Source organism: Mycetomoellerius zeteki, unplaced genomic scaffold (assembly GCF_001594055.1).
Source record: "Mycetomoellerius zeteki isolate Tzet28-1 unplaced genomic scaffold, Tzet1.0 scaffold31, whole genome shotgun sequence".
In the NCBI taxonomy this organism is placed as follows: Eukaryota; Metazoa; Arthropoda; class Insecta; order Hymenoptera; family Formicidae; genus Mycetomoellerius; species Mycetomoellerius zeteki.
The window spans coordinates 3,653,589-3,681,243 of record NW_017257294.1 but is presented as its reverse complement, the minus strand read 5'-3'; the positions used below and the strand labels follow the sequence as shown (position 1 = coordinate 3,681,243).

Below are 27,655 nucleotides of genomic sequence, written 5' to 3'. Positions count from 1 at the left end.
CGCAGACTAAGCGCACGATGTAAACGTAGCCAATGTTTATAACGTGTCTATAACAGAATCTGCAATTTCGCGCAGTATAGTGACCTACCGTCACAAATGAGAAAATTATTGTTTTATTATTTTTTAAATATATATAATTTGTCATTCTCCATTCTTGATTCGCTGAAGTTATCTTTAATTTTCAATCACGCATAATCTGAAGTGTCACATAGAAAAAGATAATTTCTTCCATTTATATCTACGGTAACAAATACATGCATATTTTTTTTATATTAGTAATAAGAACAATCTTAAAGAGATACATAGACGATATATCAAAAAATAAACTAGATTTCAGATTATTTCATTTCGAAGCATTCTATTATGCGCGTTTAATCGGTCCTTTCGACACTTTAGATTTTGGCCTGACTGTAGATTCCCCATTTCGATTTTCCTCTTATCCTACCCTATTCCGTTCGGTCTGCTATCTTCGGTGCCTCGTAAATTTGCTTTGCACCATACACTCGATCGAAGTTCATGCTTGCAAGATGGACGTTTGCTTGCATGCTGTGCTTGCGGTATGTCCAGTGCGCGTAACATAATATGGTACATTTTCCTATAAGACGAATTTAAACGAAATGTTTTTGATATATGTACACAGACACACGGGAAAAAGCAATTTTGTTGAAGTATCTAAAAATTTAGACAGATACAAATCTAATAATTTTGCTCAACCATCGAAATAATTATGTAGGAAACTCAAACATGATGAACAGCGTTGCAAAAAGTTTTGACAGTCTTTCAACTAGCTTGAATGACCTAACATAATTATTTTGATAGTCTAACAAAATTATTTTCAGATTTATATATCTAGCTAAATTTTTAGATACTTCAACAAAACTGTTCTTTCAGTGTACACATATATATTAAATTTGAAGAAAAGAGTATATTTATGCGATATGTTTTAACACTGCGAATTAGCCGAGGAATCTTTTATCATGATTGGATTTATTTTTTTCAAAAACAATTTAGAATTATAGTATTACCATACTTATATGACATCTATCATATATCTACGAATATATTTATAATTATTTAATCAATTAGACATCAATATTCTTAATATTATTTCCACATCTTGATGCAAAATTACCAACGTCGCCGTCAAACATAGCTCAAAAATAATTTGCGGATTGCAAATAGTTGGGAGTGCATTCCAGACATGACTGCTCGGCAATATTTCGCGTATATATTTTCTAGACCGTGATGTTACAAACGTCATCTCGTTGAGTGAAGTTATTTTGTTGGAATTTATGCTATTTATATAGTTTTACGTCTATGAAAATACTGAAAATATCGTACATGCAAATGGACAAGGTAATTGTTCGTAGAAGGAATACAGAGTAAAGTTTTCAGAAAATTAAATATTCCACGTCAGATAAATAAAATGATAAATGAATATATTTTCTACTAATGTCAATATCTCAGAAACGTATACGCATGTTGCACTGTTACATGTAAAAGACTGACTACAGACTATTAAATTGACAGATTGACCAAGTTTCTGTAAATATTATATTTTCAAATACACAGATGTTATATTGTATTTTTTTATCTTGATTGAAAAAAATATATCGACTATTTATTTAACAGTTAGTTCGAAACAACTGCTTTTAAAAAATTGATTAATCGCTCATATGAAAAAGTCTTGATGGCACGAAAAGATTGTCCGTGAATAATATCGCTTAGCCTACTACAATACTTTCGCGAATCGCATAAAGCAAAACATATGCTTCATTTTGAGTAATTTAGTCAGTATGTTTATCGTAAAACAACGTTTAGTTAGAGTAATTTGCGAAAGGAGATTAGAAGGTTTCATTCCGCGTATTATAGAAAATGAAGGCTTTATTTTACAATATATGGATTCATACTTATAATTGAATTATTATATAGGGTAACTCTCTATCGGAGTTGAACCGAAGACCCCAAAGTACACCTTAATGTTTTTACTAACGTTCTTGCCAACTTTGATTTATTTGATAAACAAGGAAACTTCAGCTTTATATAACATGCACAGTATCGGCTTTTTCAATACAATTTATTACAGTCACATGTTATTTGGTGAATATAATATTTAAAGCGAAGAAAACAATAATTAAAATCTGATTAAATTGAAATTATTATTTAAATAAAATCTAATGTTTTCGGAGACTAAAAAAATTTAAAAATGGGGTCGTAGATTTCGTAATATGATTTTGTAAGCCGCGCAATCAAAAGCATATCTGGAAGTATTATACAAATGATCCAATTAATGTTTATTCACATCGAATGTGGCTTGCCAGAGAATTTCATATTTTATTTTCCGTTTAAACAGAAATTTGTTTACCAAATTTATGTTATCCGAAATGATGATCAGGAGTAGATCGTATAAATCTGCCTTTGTAGACAGAATGCATGTCCCGTGTATGTCTACACTTCCCTGCCGCGGGCAACGCTATTCTTGTTCTCTCTCTTTCTATCTCACTTCTTCCTGCAGTCACCCTTTCGGTTTTACGCGTGTCCGTTAATTGCTGCATTTTGCTTACAGGATCAGATTATTGTGACAGCTGTCGAGTGCAGCTTGCGTGGCGCTTTCGTGTCTGCCAGTGCATCTCCCTGAACGTAATTCGTGAACCGAGCTATTCGCAGCGGTTTCGAGGGTTCGCATTCGTAATCGAACGGGGTTGGTCCGCCTCTTTATCGGAACTGACTGACCCATTTCGATTCTAACTATATTTGCAAACGATTAGTTCGTTTGCGTGATTGCATTTCGCAAGTTTAAATACATTTTAACGATTTATATTCGTTATCGTGTTTTTGGGCTACGAAGTTATGCGCACGTGACACACACCGTATAACCGCATAATACCTTTATTAAAAATCGATAGATCATATTTTATCTAGTTGAAAAAAGAGACAAACTGATGGTATCATTTAAGTCATATAAAAGTTATATACTCGAAACTAATATAACTTTCTGCTTTGTCCGAGAATTTTTATTTTACGAGAACATATTTGCTATAGAAAGAATTATCGTTGTCTTTCCAAAAGTATTTATAACAAAATCGCAAAATAATTGTCGCATTTTAGTCAAATGTTATGAAATTAATTAATTTGAGTATACATTACCACATGGGAAGTTTTTCATTACATATTCTCGAGCATGAAACGCCGGCCAGTACGAGGCTCGCATTTAAAGATACACGAGACTGTCAACGTCCCGCGGCTGCTTGCTTGCCGCGACATTTGAATTTTTGATTCAGCAGGCTTGAAAAAAATATACTTGTTAAAATGCCCATACATATGTATGATTTGTCGTTTAATGCAGAAATATTTCACAGTTTCGATTACGTATGCGCGCGTCACGTACCCGCTTCCAGTCTGTGTAATATCACCTCCCTCGACGACAACTGTCCTCGTTAATAAATAGGTATATTTCGTATGCGTGGAATTATGTTATTATGACAACTGTCTATGGTATATGATGTCACATATCCTAAGAAAATAATTGTTCTTCGAAGTAAAAGATCGTAAATTTGCGGCGTGTCGTGCTGTTGCATTTCAGCCGTGATGAACAATACTGAATAATTAAAATGCAATGTACATTACGCGAAAATTAGTTGTATCTTATTAAGATTTATTACAATACTATGATATTAACGTGTCTTGTAATCCAATTTATCCGTGACAAATTCATAAATGTAATAGCAAATTCTATGATTTGTATAATTTTTTGTGGGGGGGGGGAAATTATTTTTTTCCCTTAGGACGATGTAAAAATAATACTCGTGTAGGAAAAACATAGCAGAATTAAATGTTTATTCGACGTAACGCAATGAAAATTGTATTGTCATTAAAGTGAGGAAATAACCTATTCGTTCTAATGTTATGTCGTTCAGTAACATTTTATGTCAATTAGTATCATGAATTGTATCTGTTAATTACGTTATTATAACGAGCTTCACAGACGCGAATGTACGCTTATACCCGAGGGAACTGAGTAATAATGGTAGCAGTAAATCTATTTATAATCTGACACAAATCCCCAAAGAATTGCTGAAAATGCTACAATTGCTAACAATATCAACGATATCCAGAAGTAGCGACACACAATTATACGCATCTGAGGATAAAATATATAATAACATAATACAAATGACGAATGTTATTTACTCATGATAACTAACTTCTGGAAAAGTTATAAAATAAATCCAAGAAAAGCATTCAGTTGTATACATTTAAATTATGCGTGAAATATCTAAATTTAAATTACAGTTTATCAAGTTTCCGCTTGATGATAACGTTGTGTCATTTGTATCGCTGAAAATCCTCAGAATATTGCGTAATTAATTCACAGAGAAACTCGCGAGACATTAAACGGCAGTTTTTAACATGGGCCGAGTCTCATTCGTGGGCTCGCTGTAGAAAACTTGTCCCAGGATATTTGCACAATGTCGAAGAGCTCCATTCATCGTACAGGGATAAAGTTGCGATTCTTGGTGTCCGCGGCGAGCACGCGAGTTCACTGGGGGTGGATATCTCTCCCTTTCTTCGGGATCGCATGCACACACATGGAAGGAGGCAACCGAGCGTGCACGAATCGATGAATACCCGTGCACTCTCGATTCTCCCCGCAGAGTGACAGGAAGTAACCAGAAAATGGCGATGAGTCATGTCGCTACCATTCCTTCATGGGCGCAAGCATTCATTCCCCGATTCGTGGTTACATCTACCATACCAACGGACTTGTATAGAATTCCGTAAGCACCCATCGAGCTGATGCGGTAGACCTATCTGTTTGCATAGCGCCGGAGGAAAAGGGAAAATGAGATAGGAATAGCAATCGTAGGACGGCGAAAAGTGAATTGCGCGATTCACAGTTGTTATCTCTTTTTTTCCCCTCCCTTTTAAGCCTTCCCTCGGTTTAATTCAGTGCAAAAGCGGGCTTTTAAACTTCGAAACCACGAGAACCGTGGCATCGCATTTGAAACCGATATGGAAGTGACAACAATTCTCCATCTCTGAAGGGACGAGAGATTTGATGGAATCTCTGGATGGAGGGACGGGAAATTCGCCATTTGCGAGATACAAACGTATTACGTATAAAAATTTCGGGAGCTGTTCAGCATTGCAAACGGGAACCAGCCGTCCTTCTTTCACCGGATACAAATTGTCCATTTTTTCTTTCTCTTTCGGTGCTCGCGAAAACTACTCGCGTTGAAAGGAAGTTAATTTTTGCCCCGCAACATTTCCTCGCGTCGATTCAGCGTTTACCGGCGTCGAGCGAAAGCATCTAAAATGCTATCGTAGTAGGTACAACGTTCACTGCTTCGAAGAGGAAGGACATATATGGGTCGTATCGTGAATTGTATCGATATGACACGGTAATGGCTATTGCGAATGTACCGCGACGACGCACGAATGGCGGAAAATGAATAATCCAATGAATACATCAGTGTGGCATGAAGTTTCCGTGATTTATGAGACGTATTGTCTGTTCTACTATAATACGAATACGGTGTATTCTGTAGATTAAACTGATTTCGTGTCATACATTACTATTTTAATTTGTTATATGTTCGTGACATTTGCCAAAGTTAAAAATTTTATATATATATATATATGTACAAGGTGATTTATTTTAATCTTAACAGACAAGTATTTCGAAAATACGCAATTTTATCAAAAACATTCTAAAGTTATATGGCACGAAATGCGACATTATCATTGTACGTCTTCCTCTATACCATGCATCTTTTATTTAGAATATTTTTTGATAAAATTGCATATACGAAATATTTGCCTAAGATTAAAACGAATCACTCTGTATATATACACACATATGTATATTACGTAACATCTACATTTTCCATTGCTTTAACTTTGTTCCGTCAGAAAAGGACAAATTACTGATATTGCATTCTTTTGCAAATAACTTCATGTTTTCTAGTATATAATACAATAAAAGTGAAACTTTTGTCTTTTTTGCGTACAAAACAATATGCAAATTCGGTTTATTTTCTAATATTTGTATTGCTTCTTCATGCTCGTTATCCGTCTGCCCTGATTATTGTTGCGTTGTCTGATTTACTGTGAAATCAAATCACTGCCGTTGATGCTGAAAGCCCTGGTCTTAATTGTTTCGTGCTGTTGAATTAATGAACGACATTGTATCGTATTCAGAAATGTGTTCAAACTCAGGCGTTGGTACTATCCAATCTTTTGCTCCTCGGTTACTGTTCAAAGTATATAATCAAGGATGAGTATACGTATACAGACAGTAATCTTCCAGATGCGATCTGTTGGAGATACTCTATGTGTCGGGAGAAGACGTGATCAGTTTGCGATTTACAGACGATTCCTAGATATCGCGCAGATGTGCGAGTGACATGCCTCAATTATCCGAATGTCGATTAAATGAACGATCGAAAGAGAGAGAGAGAGAAAGATATTCGTCTAATATATTTTCTCGCTATGCGCTCTATCGAACAACGTTTTATACGACGTCGCTACTCTCGAGGTGCCCGTCATAAATATTTTATAAATGATATTGTTTGGGTTAACATTTCTCTCTCCATATTTCAATGTTCCAGTACCAAAGCCATTTGCGAGAGAAACATAAATTGCAACCGCATACGTAATCGAATTATTTTTAGAGTTTTACACTAGCCGTGCTATCGATACTGTTTCGAAAATTGTAGAGAATTATTATATTTATTCTCTATGCGCGTCATGTATAATATATACGTACAGTTTTGTAGAATAATGAAATTTATTTGTAATTTTTAAGGGGAAACTATAAACTTCCTTTATTGGAAGATAACATCCCAATAATTTAAAATATTTTTTTTATTTCTAAACAAAATTAGAGGATGGTCACCGATACTGACATAGGTCTCCTAAAGCGACATCCCCTTATTTCTTAGAAACTAACCTTTGCATCTTATTAATATTAATAAAAACGTGATCTGTTTAGCTAATTAAAGAAGTACAAACTCATAATTCAGATATTTGTAGCTTATTTCTATACCAAATCAGTTAAAAACAAATTCTATGAATCCGAGAAGAAAATTCTTACGGTGTTCTTTTACAAATTGCATAATTAAAATAATAGTGACTGACATAGTAGGCATTATTGCCTACTATGTTAGTTTTGGAGCCCATTTCGTCAGACGCTCATTTTTGCATAACTTACGAAAAACTTAATTATTGCAAAATTGCAAACAGTATTATAAATACTGTTTATACTATCTGATAGAAGACACTTTTTAGTTTGTATTTATGTTTTTGAAATTGTATTTTTACCTTTTGTTTAAGAAATATTGTCTAAAAATAAAGTGGTATGTCGGTATCGGTAACCTTCCCCTAAATCTTATTTTATAAAAATATGAGTTAGAAATAAATAAAGACAAAAAATTTACAAATTCATTTACAAAAAAAATGAATCTATGTACGACATTGAATTGCTTAATTATGTAATTATTGGATAAATTAGAAAAACTTAATTTTAGCGAATAGAATTTAAGAATTTCAATGACGAAGTACTATAGACATAAGACAAGAAATAAATCTATTAATTGTCTTATTCATTTTGCGTTTCTGATGCAATGCAGAATATAAAGTAATCATATCCATGAGGCATTTTTTCTTCGCTTCTTATTGATCTGATTTCGATTCCCATTCCCGTAGCTCTGCTTTCAGCAGAAATTCTATTGTCCCGCTTGTCAGAGACATTCGGGGTATTATTGTCCTCGACTTTCTGGAAATCACACGACTCATCTCGAGCGAAAGCATCTTTTGGAACCAGCGATAGCTGGCAGGTAATTAATCGCTTTCTTTAACATCTGGTGCATTGCAAGGTTGTCACGTTGGAAAATGACAGTTCGTATTCTCACTGTAGGTAGGTGCACGTTTTACGCTAAATCTAGCTCTTTCATTTCATATATTCTACTGATTTATTATATTAAATCTCAGTTTCCTTATATTAAACTTAATGTAAGTAAGAAACTAGAAAGAAAAACTGTGAACATAATATCCGAAGAAAAATAGAAAAGTTTCAGAAATATAAAATAATTCAATGATAAGCAAATGCACTACCATAAAAGAAATATGGTTCGTGCTGTATCTAACGAACATGTGTACTCTGTTAACACATTTCTCTTCTATAGTATCTACTTTTATTGTTAAATGTGAGACTAGATGACAAGCTAATGTAGCTAACATAAACGATGACTTTTGCAGTCTATTCATATTGCCAAGTATTCGGTATGTTGCATTCTTTACAAATATATCATTATTCTCTCGCATAATAAATCCGTTTAGGGAAGTGAGGGGAATAAGGGAGAATATGATCGAAATGTCTGCGGTTTCTATTTCTCGTTCTCGAAGTACATTATGCTGGCAAGAGATCAAGTTACTGTACATAGCCACAGTGATCTTTTCCGTTGTCATTATCGTGCCCAAACTAACCACGATGGAAGGGATATTGAGTAATTATGCCAGTAATTTTTAACGGTTATCGCGGTTATTTTTAGTTATTTAGTCAAATATCTTGCTTGAAAGTTTCGTTTCTTTGTGCGTATAAATGACGCCATTACATGAAGTCATTAGGAGATTTACAAAGGCAATATTATATTGATTTGAAGATACTCTATTAGGGCTATAGCATACAAAACGTATAAGCCTAGTATAGATAGCATAAGACCGTTTGGACCAACGAGTATATTATGTAAATCAATATGGAAACTTTATGCTGGATGCTCGTTGGTCCAGATGGTCTTATGCAATGCTATGATATGCTTATGCATTTTGTGTGCTCCTTTATATCTTATCTATCACTGTATATTATCTGTTATATATTAAATAATTATTTTCATTCTTTTTAATATGTTTATATATTAATAAGTACATTAATATCGTATACATTTTAAAAAATATGAGTGGATTTAACACCATGATGGTGTTTTGAATCGATACCATGATGTTGTTATGGTAATATAAACACCAGGAGTTTTAAATTCACACTATATTGACGTTAATATTAACATTAACACGGTGAGAATGACATAGACATCGCATGGTGTTAAATCCACACCTATATTTTTTTAGGGCGTAGAGATGTCAGAGCAAATATACGTAACAGACAACAATAGTATAAAAATAAATGTCATAACGTTTGAAAAGTTTGTCAGTTTTTCTCTACCACAAAGCACGCAATAATTGTTAAAATGTACTTTTAAAGCAATTTAAAATTTAATCTTGACGTATGCATACCATGACACTATTCATTATTGCGCGTGTATATATCGCGGAAACCACCAGAACGGTTATAGCAATGATATAACGAACGACCGAAGCTCTGATTTCACGTTTCATATTACATTCCATTTGACGTTACATCGTACTTTCTATTACTATTACAGCGTAGGCTCTCTTGGCACGATAAAACCGCAAACGATTCGATCAGGTTCGTTACCGCAATGCGATATAGTTTCCCACAATTGCTCGCTAACCGCCGCCGAAATTACTGACTCTCGTCCATGAAGAGCTCACTTGTCTTTCTGTCGTCCACAAAAGGCCTGACACAATATCGGTTCCGGACTCGTAAACGCCAAAACTTCCTAAAGCTCCGCATTATGTGGTGTCTTCCTCTATGAACATGCTCACATACATACACATACGCAAACTCGAGTGCACTGTGTGCCCGTTCTTTCTCTCTTCCGAGAAAATTCCATCATCGCCCTTGTCAGAGACAATTGGAGTATTATCGTGCCTCCTCGACAACATCCGGAAACTCGGTGAATCGACGCGGCAAGAAACCTCTTAGAAAGACGTCGATAACCCTACGTCACCGTTAATAAAGGATCACCTCAGCCGCCAGCTTGGTCCTTGTCGCGATAGTCACCGTCGTCGTCCTCTTCATCGTCGTTATCGTAGTCGTCCTCATCTTCGTCTTCGTCGTCGTCCTCGTCACAGTAGCACCATACGGTTCTCTTTTGTTGATGAACGGCTAGGTACTTCCATTTGCCGATACTTAATCAAACTTATTATATCGAGCAATCCGGACTTTCGGTTCTTCGCTTAGCTCGAGCGTCTAATCGCGAAACTTTCAAGTTTTTTATTGGACAGCTGTTCTTTCCAGCAAGGCCTGAAGAAAAACAGCTGTCTAGCTCGGTGATGTATCTGCCGTTTACGAGGATTTTTGCGAGCGTTCTGCCGATATCAGGATAAGGATACCTCGAGGACCTCGCGAATCCACGAATCTCTGTGAGCGGTTACAGCAATGTCAATCTAAACGAATGATGTGAGAACGAAAATTGCTTCGATCGGATGATGAGAGAACTGTCTATTGCGATGCGACATTTAGAAAAAAGTAAAAAAAGTAAGAACGAGTAAGTTACTCTTACAGTTTTTTTTTTGTTAGACGTTATTTAAGTATACGAAAGTAGCTTAAATTGTGTGATCACTTATTTGCTTTAATATTTTAATTATTTTTGTGCTGTTATTTAATTATTATTGATTAAAGACACAAAAATTTACGAAATTATTCGTTTTATACATCATTAAAATTTAGCGCTTTATTCGCCCTACGTATTAAAGTCAATGTCTTCTTAGCTATATAGAAATTGTTATAGATTCCGCGAGAAAATTCGAACCAACCGGCCACTTGAAGCAGCGAGAAAATAAAGTAAAAGGAAAACAATAGAGATTTTTCCTCGAAAATCGGAAGTGCAGTGAGAAATTCCGAGTGCTAGTTACAATATATATGGCGCACCGATAAAAATGTCCAAATGCTCACGATGGCGCCCACGCCCGTACACAGACACACTTACACGAATAACAACGCGAACTCTATACAGGACGAACCGTTTGTTAGCCGGCGAAACTGAAGAACGTTACATCACTCGGCTGGATAAGCCGGTACAGCGGAATATACTTGAGATTAGGAACGCGATAATTTACTGCCGGGGCTCTTTTCTTCGTGGCGCGCCCGCCGCGCCGTTTCGCTACGTCGTATCCGACGCTCGATTTCTGCACGTAGCGTAATGCGCGGCCGGCGTCTCGATGCGAACGAAAAAAACTCAATTAAGAGGACAAACGGCGGAGGTCGGAGGTAGAAAAACGGTGAAAAATGCCCGGGGTCGACGACGCGCGGCGCACCGGGAGAACGCGCGCCCGATGATGCCAAGGACCCTGGTTTCGCATCGAGGCGAGTTCCGTCTCCCGCCTTGCATTTCGGAGCTGCTTGCACCATCCACAGCCAACTCACAGACAAACAAAGTTGCGTCGCCGTGTACGTGCGGAAGTTATCCCTGGTAATGCAAAAGGAAGGCAAGCGGGAGAACCGAGGCGACTGCATCGAGCGTCGGCCGATCATAAGAAAACACAATAGTTTCGCAGTAGTTTAAAAGCGGGCACCGGCGAAACGAAGTCGCGAAGACCCGGGGAAGGGGTGTCGTTCCGCTCTCCGTTTCGCCCCGGAATTGTAATCGTGGACTTGAGTACAGCGATGGGATAGCTCTCCGTTTCCGTCCTCCCGCCCTCTTGTTCGTATCGCAACGCGAAATCATAAAGGCATTAAAAGGTAATATGGAATTTCTGCGAGTCCCAAGTTCGTACTTTTTACATTTCCATTGGCGAAACGCTTTTATGATGACGATCGAACTGAAAAACTTTTTATTTTATAATACATATATTATAAGGCAGTGATATATCAAACATTAATATGTATTGTATAATAAATATGGTGTTGCTTAATTAAACATAGCGCGGATGTTACGACTTATTGTTAGAAAAAGGGTTGAGCAATTCTCGCTGATTATTCTAAAATGGATTATATATACATATAATATCAGACTAATTTTAGTTCGTTTGCTTTAGCTAATTTAAAAGTTATTTACAAATAGAATGTACACTTCGCGGTAATTACAATAAATATATAATGCTGAAAACAATATATTATAAAACGTAATTGCTCATTTAATTTAAAACTGAATTATTAATGGTATACTCAATACTGCAAAATCTCTGTGGCTAGTAAAAGTATCATCAATCATTAAATGCTCGTAATTAATAAGCTATTGGTATCGTAATTGATTTAGCTGAATGAAATCGTGTACTATATAGAGCAATCAACGTAGCAGGAACTCGTTTCGATGCATCGTTTCTCGCTATCTCTATTAATATCTGGCGTAAATTGTTGCATAGATATTGCTACAACTCATGTCTGCAGTCTGTAATGTTGGCTGGTCTTCCGTCATATGCATAACTCCTGACGGATGCACTGCTGCATCGCTTGGGGGTACATTATGGGAGTGGGTATCTACCTAGTAATAACCAAGTGTTTGTTTAAGATGGTGATGTGAATGCAGTACATTGACTAGATCCTAATGTGTATGACACAGCTCTCTCTCCCTCTCTGTCTCTCTCTCTTTGTTAAAATATTAACTGATATCAATATATTTAGTATGTCATAAATTTCAAACAAAGGAATATAAACAATATGGAATATATCTATCGTATTGTTGAAGCAAACTCATTAATTATCGTTGATTGTTGACCGGCTGTTTGAACAGATTTATCAAAGGCAATTATGTATATCAAAGATCGAAATACCAATGCTTTTCGATATAACAACGCTTCATAATTCTTTTTCATTTTTTTTATATCATACAAACGTTATATCCTCAACCGTGGACGCTAAAAAAATTGCTCGAAAAAACGAGTTATAATTTATGATCTTGGAATCCGTCTTTTGTGAATCGCGCGCAATATTACTCATCGATCAAAGTCTCGTCATTCCGCGCTCTCGTACAATGACTCAATTTCTTTTGCCAATCTAATAATATTCCCTTTCTCATATGATGAATAGTTACCTCGTACGGAAATGTTCCCATTCTATTTTTTGCTCCTTTCCTAGCCGTTTCGCTGTATCTCCGCAAGAAAGGCGTACCATTTGTATGTGTAATATATGAATGCGTGTTTAATATCAATTTGTATAATACAACCATCACTTCGCGAACAGAAATTATATCTTGCTTGTAATCGCACATAAAAGGAATCTTTGATATAATACGCTACGTGCGTCACGCTTCACGAATTTTTGCGTCGTATCTTTCTGTAACATAAAAATCCCATGTACGTGGCATAGATAATAATGTCCAACAGGTTTGAAAGCTTTTCGTAAGTCGTTTTCGCAGGCTCTCTTCGAGCTTTACAGACTACGACTTTTCGTCGACGCAGAATCGAGTGAAATCGAATCGAGATTTTATTTCAGTGACACACATCGAGCAATCGTTTCATACTCGGTTGTCACAAGACTGCCTGTAACGAGAGAATCGCGCGCTAGCGAGTACAAGAATGAAGCGACGTGTAGCCGAGAGCGTTTCTATTTTCCTTGTGTACATTATGTCCGCCCGAGTAAACCGAAATTCAAGAAACTACAAAGCCCGTGCATCGCGCGCATTCCGTAACGGATTCACAATACACAGTTATGGCGCACGCTCGTCTTCCTCTCTATACTGCATCGCGTCGTGTTGATCGAGCGACTTCCGGCGAACGGCGTCCCTTCGGCGACGCTCGAGCTATTTTTCATAGCGATACTAGCGCATTATCGAGCAGTCGATACATCACCAGCTAATAGCTGGCATCGTGATGCTCGCATTAATAGTTCGTAGACGAGAGAGAACTCTTCGTGGTATATCGTTGAACTGGCCATCGGTGGGTCGTCGCTCGTTCGGCCCGTTTTACGACGAACAGTAGTCCACGTATGTGAGTTTATGCGCCGGAAAAATGACGTTCACGGCGCCACGATATCACGTTAGAAGATGAGCGGCATAGAGAGAAACAGAAAGAGAAAAATGAGAGAGAGAGAGAGAACATATGCATTTTTCAAGTGCGCCTACGCAACGGCGGTACTCATTAAGGCTCATTCGCCAAACAGCCAGACCGCAGCAGATTACAACATAGAGACAGTGAAATGTGTGCCTTCTCTACATTCAACGTTTCCCGTTTACGTTTTTGCATTCGACGAATTTACGCTGAATTATCGGCGGCGTGTTTAATTCAGTGTTCGTGGTCTTATCGAGATCGCCAGTTCAATCATGCGACGCGCGGAACTGCGATTTTGCGCTATGCGCGCCCTCCGATCGTTTTGCATGAATCGACGCTTTCATATTCCAATATTTGAATATCCCGACTGCACGTGTTATTCTGGAATATGTTTATACGAGAAAATGCAAGATAAATTGTTACCTGATTTACATGACTATTTTCTGGTTATACTGATAGTCGCAGTTAATTTACTTTTGGAACACACTCATGCGTTACCTACCTATTATTTCTGTAACTTCAGATAGATAGCTGATAGATAATATTTTCTAACTGTAATAAAGACATCTTATATTTTTAGTTTACAATGTTTTGTGAATGTTATAATTTATTATTACTTTATTATTTATTCAAATTAGAGTAAGTTCTTCAGAAATTTCAGAATACGTTCATATTTTGTTATATTTAAATTTTAACTTTAATTTATTTTTGGAACATATATTCTATCATGTTGCTTTATCTACTGTCGTCGATAAAGTCAATAGTTGACGTAGGGTGAACTGTACATATTGATCGAATATCAAATTTCCACTTCTGCACTATCTCGTTATCAGCATGTTGCATGTGTAATGGTCTGTTACATATAAATATTGCTACTAACAAACAACGTTGCACGGGTAATTTTTTGCTTACGTGTGCATTTTTTTAATTTCCGTTAAAAATAACTATATTATGAAATAAAAATCTAAATAGAAAGGACAATGAAGTATCTATAAATTCAATCACATTTTGTTTAGCAAATAATTTTGTTGGGCTATTAAAATAATACGTAAGTATCTCAAGTATGATGAACGATGTTGCAAAAAGTTTTACATTATAGCAATCAATTTGGACATCTTACATAATTATTTTGATGTTCAACAAAATTATTTTCAAATATGTATTGAGCTAAATTTTTTATATTTCAACGAAACTATCTTTTTTGTGTATTGATTTTTATTCTGGTTAATCATGATGACTTAAAAATGAACTACACATGAAGAAAGTGAACAGTAATAAAAAAAAATTTCTCAAAATATTTCTGAAGAGTTTCCTTTTATAATTACTTATGAAAAGATGCGTCGATCGCAATTTTATTACGTATATCTAGAAACTACATATAAGGCCAATACCCCCCAATAAACCGCGACGTGTAATACTTTAGTTAGGAGCTCTTTTTCACACATTCGATTTTGCTATTTGCCAGCTGGTCGTAACCATCAACTTATCTTTTACATTTATAATTAAGCATTTTATTTCAGCGCGATGTTCACTGTAAGTCAGGCTGTAAAAATATCTGGCTACGACTTCGTCGCATGAACCGGAAATCGGGTACTTACGTTTTATAGCTACATCGTGTCATTTTCTCCGGTTTTCTTCGTCCCCAAGGATTTTTGTCTCGTCTCCAAAGCAGTAAAACCATAATTCTATACGGTATCTTCTCGTACTTTTTTTTTCTCGTTTTGCCATTGTCGCACATGGCAGACCGCGAAGCGTTTCGTTTTATTTGGGCTCAATGATGAAGTTATACGTTTCCCTGCTTTCACGCAATTACGATATTTTCTCGGGATTTGACATCCGACTGGCTGCGCAGCGCCGCTACATTTTCATTTGGCTGCACTGTTGTGTGCTTTCACGCCACAATATGTGCACACACGCTCGATACAGCTTTGCGCTCCATCTGTCTCTTTTTCTCTCTTTCTGACCCCATTTTTTTAACATATCCCGCATTCAACTCTGATGTCAACCAGATTTTAGAAGGGATTATATATTACATTGTGTCTTTTCGATATCATATGCTGATGCATTTATTCATCAGTCGCGCAAGTACGATTGCATTTGTCCATACACGGTCATTAGCATTCACTCAAACCCGATATCGAAAACATGAATCAAATGAATCGACGAAATATCAAAATAAGACGGCTGATTTATCATGAATTTTGCATTTACATGTTTATTTTGCATCTGAATACACATTGCTTATGGACATTATCAATTGTCATGTATTGAAATGCTTATTTTATGTTGTAAAATTTAATACACGGAAAGAACGGTTTTGAAATCCTATCTAAAAATTTAATTCAATACACACAATTCAATATACAGATTGGAAATAATTTTGCTCGTATCATCAAAATAATATATCAAATAATTATGTAGGACGCTTTAATTGGTTGCTACAATGTTAAAACTTTTTGCAGCATTGTCATCAACGTTTAAGCGTTCTACATAATTATTTTAATGGATTAATAAAATTATTTTTAGATCTGAATCAAGCTAAATTTTTAGATGTTTCAGCTCAGTCATTCTTTTCGTACTTAATATATCTTATATACGTGTTACGCACAAATACTGCATATGTACATTAATTATTTAAATCGCATACGTTTGTATATTTCTTTTAAACAAATTAATTCTTAATATTATTTCTTTAGAAACTTTTTTTTATAGTAAAATATGCATTTGAACAAAACTTTTTTGGCTGTATATGACTTGTATATGATTCGTATAATGTTTGAAATTACGAAATATGAAATAAGTAGAAATAACTAACTACAGCCAAATTTACAGTCTGTATCATGCAAAAGGGTGCATTTAGCTAATCAGAATTATACTTAGACATATACGCATATATGGTAATTGGCTGTCGCGGGACTACTTTAGATAATTACAAACTCTCGTAATTGAAGCGAAGCGACGTGCATTCATGAATAAAATGTCAACTTCCCCGTCTGGCGTGTGTCATTTAATATAATCCTCCTATTTATGTCATTATAAGTAACGATTAAGTTGGCGCGCATCTTTCATCATTACGTAGACGTAGAGTCCCATTTCCATTCATCCGGTTTAATATCCTCTTATTTTTGTTTGCTCGGAAGTGCAATTTGTCCCACCCAGTAATAACTTCTCAGATTGCCGACAGTCCGCCCGGGTTTCACCAATTTCCGCTTTTCTAGCGAGTGCAGTTCTCTATTCTCAAATTTCTTCGTGCTTCATTGCGATCTGCTGCCTGTCAGCGTTTTTAACAAACGGTCGCTAGTCGCCGAAAGTCGCATTATTCTTGAAAAACTAAATGCATTCTGTATCATTATCGGGTAGTTGTAACCTTTTACTGTGCACAATGCTGAAGCGGCATTAGTTAAATTTTTCGTTGACACAGAGTTCCTGTAGATTAAAAATTTTTATTTTAATATATGTAAATAATTATGTATATATATACATATTAAATAATATAATTTCAAATAAAATATATTGTAAATTCTGTGTTAATAATATACATGAAAAAGAATATACGTATGTAATGTATTTTGTTATAAAAAGTAAATTGCCTATAGGATTAGCTTTCATAGTTTTTTATGCGTAAATGATATATTCACAAGGCGATAAGACATAATTCGCAACAATGAATGTGCTTACCAACAAAATTAACTGCAAACGTTTCGATTCTAGATTTGAGTCCTCTTCTGTGCGGAAGTCAAGTACTTTACTAGGTAGTTTGTATTTGACTTCTGCACTGAAGAGGACTCTTACATCGTCTTATAAATATATTGTTTATACATATATAACTAACAACCATAGAGGCTCATATAGGCAATTTATATCTTATTTATTCTTAGAGCTATAAAACTATTTTTATTTTAATGGTATTTTTTATATTGATATTGCAATGTGTTCTAATAATACATGTAAAATTATATAGAACGTATTTCTTAAAATGTCAAAATTCCGGATAAAACGAATGCGGTCTTTCTTGTTTTTAAATGTCGGGAATATTATTTTTGAAATTCGATATCGTTATTGAAGAATCGGTCAACGCTATCGCCTGCGGACGAAAGTTGGCTGGTCGGCTGAGTGCTGGCGAAAAATCATGAATTTTCCACACGTATCGCCCACCGCACCGATCGAACTGCCAAACTTCACGTAATAACTCAGAAAAATTTGTTAACTTGCCGCGCGTACGTATATAACGTATATACAGCATGAAAATACAGGCCTTCGATGCTAAATTTGTTTGTTGTTTTCGCTTGATTCACCGGAGCTCATCAAGTCGCTCCGCTACTTCCTATAACGTCGAAACTTCCACCTCGAATCTCTTCGTTATGCAACGACAATATAAGCACGGCTGTAGATATGGCGACATAATCAACGTATTCCGCAGGGAACTTTCGATAGTAAAAGGGATCGTGTCCTGCAATATATTGAATATTTATCGTTAAACTTTTGAACGAGGTAGAGACATCTGTTAGTGTTTACAATAAATAAATGTTAGACTCGGCTTAACTTACTTGCGTGCAGCACAACTCGAGAAATATTCTTTTTTAAATAATTTTATCTGCTTTAGTTTTTGGTCCTTCACAATAAGAGGATTAAAATAACCGTGAAATTGTATTATTAATTAAACGTATTATATTAATATTGATACGGATAGAGAATAAATTGCCTTAAGTCCGTGACACAGAGAATGTTTTGTCAGCTTTTCATAAACTTATACGTGCTTCTGTATTTGTTCCATTGCTTTCTACGTTGCAGACTATTTTGTTAGTTCTGTCGCTTTTTATTAGCGCGTCGATTGTCCCGAACAATTAGAAATGTGCAACCATCACGTTTATCGCATATAACATCTAATCTACGATGAGACTTTGTTACAAATACAGGATGCAAGCAAAGATGCGTTGCAATTTGTAAGGTTAGCATATGGGGAAACTGGCAACAAAATACTCTCTCGCTGTGCCGCGTGCTTCAGTATTGTTGAACTTTAAAGCAGGTAAAAGATAGAAGAGGGAAACGAGAGAAGTTATGCGGCCGTTCTCTTCTCTTACTATATCCGACATTTCTCGTTTATCTACATTACTGTATAAAGAAACGACCGATTGCGTGTACTATGACTGAAATATGTTCGTATTTCTCTGAGATTATCAGCATTCCAACGTTTCATTACACACTCGCATAGCAACGCATACGAATGAGAAATAGTCATATGTTTCGTTGAAAAACAGGTCTAGGTCACTGAATCTTCATTTCTCTTTTACTTTATATCTATATATCGCATCTTTTTAGTTATTTAGGCCGGTATTCAGAACGCGCTTACAACGATGTTAGTGCACTAACACGCTATAATTTACGTTACGCATACTATAGAATTTTAAAGAACGTTTTTATCGATAAAAGCGCGTTTTAAATACGGGCCTTAAACTTTTACTTCTGTTTTTTCTCATTGAGAGTCCATTTTGAAAAAAGAAACTGTGATAAATATTAATCAAATGTTTTTGATGAAACGAGCACTAGGGATTCATACTTCAAATATTAAAATGAATCATATTCAGGTTAAATCTAATTATGAAATAAATTGCGTAATACAAATTTGCTGTTATAACGACTTTGGTAACAGATCTCATTACGGAATATGGTATACTGAACGTAATAATTCAACCTCATTTAATTAAATGCTTTGCTTATGTTGAATAATTAATATTAAATTATACACAAGTATTATTACATCATATTTAATATTTTTTTAATTAATATTATTAAAAAACCGTTTATATAAATATTGTTACCTATTATCATTATATTATCCAAATTTTATTTAATTTTTCGCTCACTGATCAAATGCGTCATTCGATTGAAGAAAAAAAAATTATAAAAAAAAGATTTTGATGTATTATAATACGGAAAGAACGATTTTGTTGAAGTATTTAAAAATTTAAGTATGTATACAGATCTGAAAATAATTTTGGACTATCAAAATAATTATGCAGGAAATTCAAGTATGATGAGTAAATGCTATAATACAAAAAGTTTTGTCATTCTATAACAACCAGGTTAAGTGATCTATATAGTTATTTTAATAGACTAACAAAATTATTTTCAGATCTGGGGCTTTATTCTTAAAAAGAAACGTATACGAAAAACCAGGGAAATTCTACAGTATACGTAACGTACATTATAGTATTCCTTTAGTTTTTCGTATACGTTTCTTTTCAAGAATAGGGGCCTTGTATCTATAGCAATATTTAGATATTTCAGCAAAATGTTCTTTCTATGAAGATATATCACATAGGGGGAGATAACCCATAAACCGCGTAACGTCATTAATGACAAAAATATCCGTGGGAATCTCGAAAGTATTGTTAGATATAGAGTTTGATCCACAAAATTTTATTTTTAATAAGTTTACAACAAATCAAACGATTTAGAAAAAAGAAGATTTAATTGCATAAAGAGATTTTAGACATAAGTTGTAAAGAAAGGTTCTTTACATTATCTCGTAATAATATTAAAATTATTTTTTTTCTTAAACACTAAAACAGTTAAACACTTAAAAGATACTGAAAATATATGTCAATAAAATTCATCCAACATCTTTGTGATTGCTATTGTTTTATTACAGATAAATCGTAGTTGACATGGCAAAAAAATGAATCGACGTGATGTCGTGTATGTCGTGTCCCTTCGATTTCTGTAACACGCAATGTGTCGTGAAGTAGTACATACATCTCGCGCGTGATGACGAGTCTCGTGGGTTTGGCTGCATGCCGGGACGATGGAAAAGAGACACAAGGGAAGAGTGCACACGGGACTTTGCAATTCTGATCGCAGCAGTTCGTATAGTTACGAGGGGGACTTAATTTGCCTGGAGCGCATTCGCGGGTGTACAGATCCGCCCGTGACGGAAATGTTCAGGAATAGTGCTGGAATTATATTGGGATGGCGTACCCAGCATTAAACTGTCTGTACCGCAAAACTCATTGCCGAAGCCGTCGAAACGGCTTTCGCAAATCGCGTCGATCGTATTTAACGAAAATGGTTTTACTCGCGTTGATTGCGCCGTTTAATACTTCCGCGCGAAAAATGTCATGGGTAGATTTTACTTTTAAACGATATACCCGGGATAATCTTTCCGTTTGGTTAAATCGACGTAATTTTATTGCAATCAAATCTGTTTGCAGCGGCCGGAAAAACCAATGTTACTTTTTCAAATGTGAGATTAGCATGTACGTGTAACTTCACTCGATATTTTGATCAACGCTCATGTAACCAGATTTTTTAAACCAACTGAAAAACCAGTTTGTATGAAATGCTGATTAATCGTAACCGATACATTTCGAGTGTCAGTAACAAATAATCTTTTATCGATAATTATGTAAATCAGTGTTTCTCACATAAACACATTAAATCAAATATCAAGTTATCGTTGTGTTTACTATAACGTTCATTTATAATAACTTAGCTGTTTATCATGCGTGTTCTGTTGATATTTTCAACAAACATAAATTTGCAATCGCTAGAATCGAAAGTTGATATATTCATATTAGCATTACTTTGAATAATAATAAACAATCGTACAAAAGGTATAAATTTGTATAGTCCTAATGCGAATGGATATAAACTTGTTCGCAACTCGTTATTATAAAAATCGAGTTGGTTGTTGAGAAAATATGTTCTGTAATAATAACACTTTAAATAATAATAATAATATTTACAAAATTGATTAATCTATTCTGAATATTCAGTTGATAAATTTAATTTTACTATTATTTAGGCATTCTCAATTACACAAACTACTAAGCTTAATCTTTATACATCCGCTCAAATTATCACTATTTATTCGAAGTTTTGATGTTAAAGGCTAAGTATATTCAAATTCACATTTCTCTTCGTTACGCTGCTCTCGATGCGATGGATCCCTGACTTTCTTTACTCGCAACACAGGAAAGACGAGTTGTTAAAACTTTGTTATAAATTTCGAAGTTGGCGAAAGCGGAAAGCGATGGGATGATGGCAGCGAACAAAAAGAACAAATGCAACCTCCTTTCCTCAGAAAGGAAGTCTACTTGCTAATTATTGGAAAAAAAAAATTATCCTATGGATTTATTATCCATGTAATTGCAAGCTATCCTACAAAAGGATAGTCTTTAGTTTTAAAATATAGATCCATCATAAATGTATCTGTATACCTTGCTGCTTCACAAAAATGTTATTACTCGTAATCGCGATGCATTTACCGCTGTTAATTTAAATATTTCTTTCAAATCTGTTCATTCAGTTTGTCTATCAAAAGTTCATTTTAAGTTTCTTCCTTATAATTTAAAAATTATAAGTACTAAATGTTCTTTAAATTATAAGTAGTAAAACATAACTGATATAGAGTGAGCTGACTTTATTTATTCCATAAAATATACTACCGTTATCGTATTGGCTTCTGCTGCTTGTAGAAACGAGCGCCTTTATGAAAGTATAAAAATCCATCGTCCCATTTGACGTCGGCAAGCGAGGTAATTTCGTGTTGCGTGGCGCGCATTTCCTTCTTTCAAAGAGAAACGTTAAGTGTTTCGTTAAATTAGCTTTCTTTACGAATAATTAGTTGTAAGAAGTGGCGCTACCGAGAGCATAGAAACTAGCTGGAGTCTTGAGAATTTAAATGTAGATACGTTGGCAGTGCAAAACTAAAGCAAGGGGGAACGAGGGATGTGAGTATTGCACCCTTCAAAAGAAGTCCCTGGAAACTTAAAACTGGCGTCACGTCGGTCCACATTTTTCAGGATGCCTTTCAAACGAAAATTAAGCAGGAAAAAGCTCTCAACTTTCCGAGTCTTATTCGTAGTAAACGGGGAAATTCGTATCTTTTTGCCATTAAACAACTTAACTGACACTCCTTGGACTGTATGAAAAACGCTTTGTGATACGACGTCGTAAAATTGTTTACAAGGCAATTCAGAAGTCTTATTACAAAAATAGTGTCTGATTGACAAAGATCCACTTGCTTCCGTATTCTAATAGTTTATAATTATGTACAAGTTAGAATGAGAATTTTTTACATTGGATATTTATACATGAGGAATTTATTTATTGAAAATAAATTATGTGAAGTTTAATATATATGTATATATATATATATATAAACATGAATAAAATTGTTTAATTTTTTGATAATTTAATAACTTCATACACGATATTCGATTTTATGTTAACAATGTTTTTACCGTTGATGCGTTATATTAATAATTTTTATGTATTTGTGAGCATTCTTGCTCTTACATAGCACAATTTAACGTGGCGCCGCCGCGCCGTCTGTTTCTTTCTCATTTCTGAGGACTTAGTGTAACATGTGCACAATATTAAACACGGTCAGATGTTCTTATTTTGAACAAACTCATTCCGCGCAGGTATAAGTTGCTCGAATAAGATGAGTTATTTATTTACTTAACCTACTTTCATGCTGAATTTAATTGTGAGCGTTTTATAAATTGTGTCCAAATTTAATTTGTATGAAATGAGGAGAAGCATTAGTGTTTAAAAAAAGTGCAATATATACAGAGTGTGCACAATGATTCTCTGATATTTTGAAATGATGAGAAAGAAAAAAAAACATACATATTTCTGCTTGTTTTTATTGTAAAGAACAACTAAAAAAAGTCTCTTATAACAAATTACTAAGCTTCCATGCATGACAATCTTTATTGACTTTTTGAGGTCATTGAATTAGATGAATAGACTCCATGCCCTGGTCACCTCATTTCTCTAATATTACTTCTTTAGATTTCTTTTTCTGCGGATATATCAAAGACATAGTTTATTTTACCAATATATCGAATGTGAATGTTTTGCGCAATCAAATTATGCCATAACTATAAACATACTTCGACGCAATTTTTTATAATACAAATACCCAGAAATATATACCTGTGTTAATTCTTATTTCTCTTCATTTCATTAGAAGTTCATCAAGTACACTATATATATATATGTATACATATAGATAATATTTTAAGTTTTACTTATATTATTATTATGATTTAACGAAAAATGAATAAATAATTATATATATATCATTGCATAAAATGTATCACGATAAAAATATGTAACGTATTATAATAAATTAACTAAAATAAATTACTATAATTATAATTTCATAATGATGATGTGTAGTCACATTTTAAATAATGAATTTTTGTACAATTCACAAAAAATGAAGGCTAAAATATTAAAATACATCGTGCAATTTGTAGTGACATAAAATGTGTAAAAATGAAATATAAAATTTACTTTGGAAACATACAAAAATATTAAATTTTAATACATCGGATGACGTGAAACTGCAATCATCAATCATATTTGATAGCATGTTTTTCTAAGATGTTTTATATAAAAGTTTAGAATTCAATATACGATAGAGCACAGGAGTATTTACGAACAGGTTATACCAGCATGTTATAATAAATGGAATAGATGTGACGAAAGATTTACACGTTCCATCGATGTGTAAACACATTTCCGTATGGGCGTGAAAACGTGCATCGTCCGTAGTAGGTACAAAGTGCCATATTTCCTAAAATATTACATATAGCGTAGCATATGTTCCTGATGCTTTTGAGGAGGGAAGTAACCCCGCAGAGTTTTGTTCCCATTCGCGGCTTGTAGACTGTACCCATTTCCGTGTAGCCCGGAGGTACTACGTAATAAGAGCTTCATTCTGCACCAAGGAGTTGCAGACCTCTTCTCTCTTCCCTTCCATTTCTCACACACACATATATATATATATATACACACACGTACACACACATTTTGTTTTAATATGAACGCTATCCAACGCTTGGCTTCCTTGCGGGCTGCGGCTTAATAGGTCGAATTGTCGATAATCCTCGCATAACGGAGTTTCAGCAAAAAACATCGCGCTCGTTCGAGTGCGAGGGTTAGTTTGCAGAGCACCTCGTATGGGTTACGCGAAAATGGTTGGGATACGAGATGGGGCTGGGTTTAATATATGTATGCAGGTACGTGGCCGCGTGGACGTGAGAGCTCGCGCGTGCGTGTGTTTGCGGTTGCATGCATAGTTGCGAGAGAGGTTGAGAGGAGGATGAGGGAAATTGTCATTCGGCGGAATTGCAATTTCTCGCTGACGCGTGCTATGCAACCTCTCGCGCGACGAGTAAAAGCGAACTAATGATGCGCACTAGACTTAATGCCCTGTGTTACTGTTCTCATTTTCCTGAAAGGTGCGAACTGCCTGCGGGGGGTCAGCCTAGAGGTGGTTCCGGAGGTGGTGCAACGTGGCGAGGAGGTGATTCTGCGGTGCCATTATGATTTGGAGAATGCGCCACTCTACTCCCTCAAGTGGTATCGGGGCAGGCACGAATTCTACCGATTCTCACCCACCGAGGAATCATCTACCAAGATCTTCAACATTTCCGGAATTAATGTCGACGTAAGTCACTAAATGAGATCTCCAATAACATTTCGTATTTGTTCGGACTGAATTCCCTTATTGCTGACGTATTTTCAGTATTGTAATCAGTAATATTATGTATGTAATAATAGTAAAATAGTATGTATTGTACTCATTTTTAATACAATTTTATATTAACAAATAGAAACGTGCAAAAGTTCAGTAATTCAGTTCATCATATTTTCATGTTATTTTCTTGAGATAAAAATAAAGTATAAAATTATACGCACGAACAAATAAATGAATATTTTTACGTAAACATTTTAAGTAAATAATATTTTTAAATAATATTTTTTGCTACAACTTTTACATAATGATATACATTGCAAGTAATTAATTTTTTTTCACATTATTCAAATTTTAATGTTTATTTTCTTAAAATATATTTACATTTTAATATATATTTTTAAAAATATATTTTTATTTTTAGTTTTTGCAAGAAAAGAGAAACATTATTTAAATATAATTCTTTGTTAATAAAAAAAATGCAGTAAAACATTTTTTAACTGGATATATGAATAGGATTCATTATAACGTGAAGATTTTAATAACATAAACGAATTTATGAATTCCAAATGGCAAATATTTGGCATTTAATAAACGTTAATAAAATATAAAATGAGCCATTTCTCTGTACAGATAATAATATATTGACATACAATTACCAAAATGTAAATTGAAAGTGGATCGATAAGCAGTAATTTTACGTAGGTATATGTTGGAACGGATAAAATAATGTAATCCGAATAACGATAATGTGCGGAAGAATATTTGACACAAATATATCTATGATATAAATAATTATAAATGTGTTCAAATTACTTTTACTCAAATTATATTTTTACTTATTTGTTCTTTCTGATATACTGAAAGATTTTTTTAATGTTTTGCCAAATTTTACTAATTATACATATTAAATTAGACCTTTTGTTTAATAATAAATATTTCTTGTACTATCATATTATCAGCAAATTTTCAATGGTTGAGGAATGACTTTATCCGAGTATATTTTCTTTAAGTCTACTATAAATCATTTGATGAGAAAATGTGAAAAGATTTACAGGAAAGCATAATCACATTCCAATATATTTAGTATTAATCTCTTCTGTGTCGCCGTGTAAATCATTAATCTTCCTATTCTTTTTATCACTGTTCTTTTTCAACGCCTGTTATCCCTTTAAAACATTGAGAACATGCGCATCGTTAAAAAGAACGAAGTGTTCTAGATCTTAACGATCGGTGAACTAAGAGTGATAGGGAGGAACATTTGTTAATTGGGGCACTTTTGCATATATTGTCCCAATGAGTCTGCGAAACTGCAGCTATCTTTTTCGATCTCGAGCCGTGCAAATCATAGCTGGGGTTAGCTAACAACGAAATATGCGGCTTTATCGTATCACCGTAACGCAAACCGCAGGTTGCAGGGTGGCGCCTCGTTAACAGCACCCTTGACCGCTGTAATCGCCGTAAAACAGTTGGGTCTACGATGCTTTTATCATCGCTCGAACATTTCCGTAGACTGTTACACGCGTTGGGCGCCGATGGTTTGCAGGGTGGCGCGATGACCGCCAATCGTGCCATACCGCCTGCACACGCGTTGCGCCAAAAACAAGCCCCTCGGTACCGTTGTGTTCCGGTACAGCCGAATGAACGACCTGACAAACCGTGACAACGCGCCGCACGTTCCTGTTCCCGTTTACGTTTATCGTTTCGAAACATGGTACACGCGCGGCCGGTTCTCCGGTGACGAACGGGAAGTAATGCACCGCGCTGCCGTGAGAGATATAAAAGCCTCGATTTCGAAAAATACGTTCGCCCCCTTCCCCATTTATTTCCCCCTAGAGGGAAAGGTTGCGAAAAAAATTGTTTTGTTACTTGGCTTGTTTTCGCGCTGATATTCGATTTACTATGCGTATCCTGCCCGGATATCTATATCGGAAATACGTTTGGCAGGACTTTGATGCGTGTTTCCATGAGTTGTTAATCTCGCAATACTCCAGTCGTTACACCAGGTATGTTTTATTTAATAGACCCTTTATATTGGGAAATGAATCGTTAGCACGCTCGCATCAATGCGTGTCCGGAGGAGTAAGGAAAAAAAATTATTTTTACTTCGTTGTTTTCCCGCCGTGTTATCATAGATCCTTTATACGATTACGAATATGAATTATTGTTATATATTACATCACGCACATTCTATTAATACGCGGAAACTTCTCGTATAACAAATTTTATTTTTCATGCAAATAAAGAGCAGATTATTATTGGGATTCTGCACGTACGCGCATATTCTCTGCGTATGTTGGAAGTGCTAAACAT

General features: G+C 35.0%; 1 protein-coding gene across 1 annotated transcript in view; it reads left to right on the top strand.

Moving 5' to 3' along the window:
- LOC108724751 (platelet endothelial cell adhesion molecule) overlaps positions 1 to 27,655 on the top strand; it is a 155,252-nt gene that overhangs the window by 61,330 nt on the left and 66,267 nt on the right. Inside the window, exon 2 of the mRNA XM_018451349.1 lies at positions 25,107 to 25,315. Within this exon, the coding sequence (XP_018306851.1) occupies positions 25,107 to 25,315 (209 nt within the window). The remainder of the gene's footprint in view (positions 1 to 25,106; positions 25,316 to 27,655) is intronic.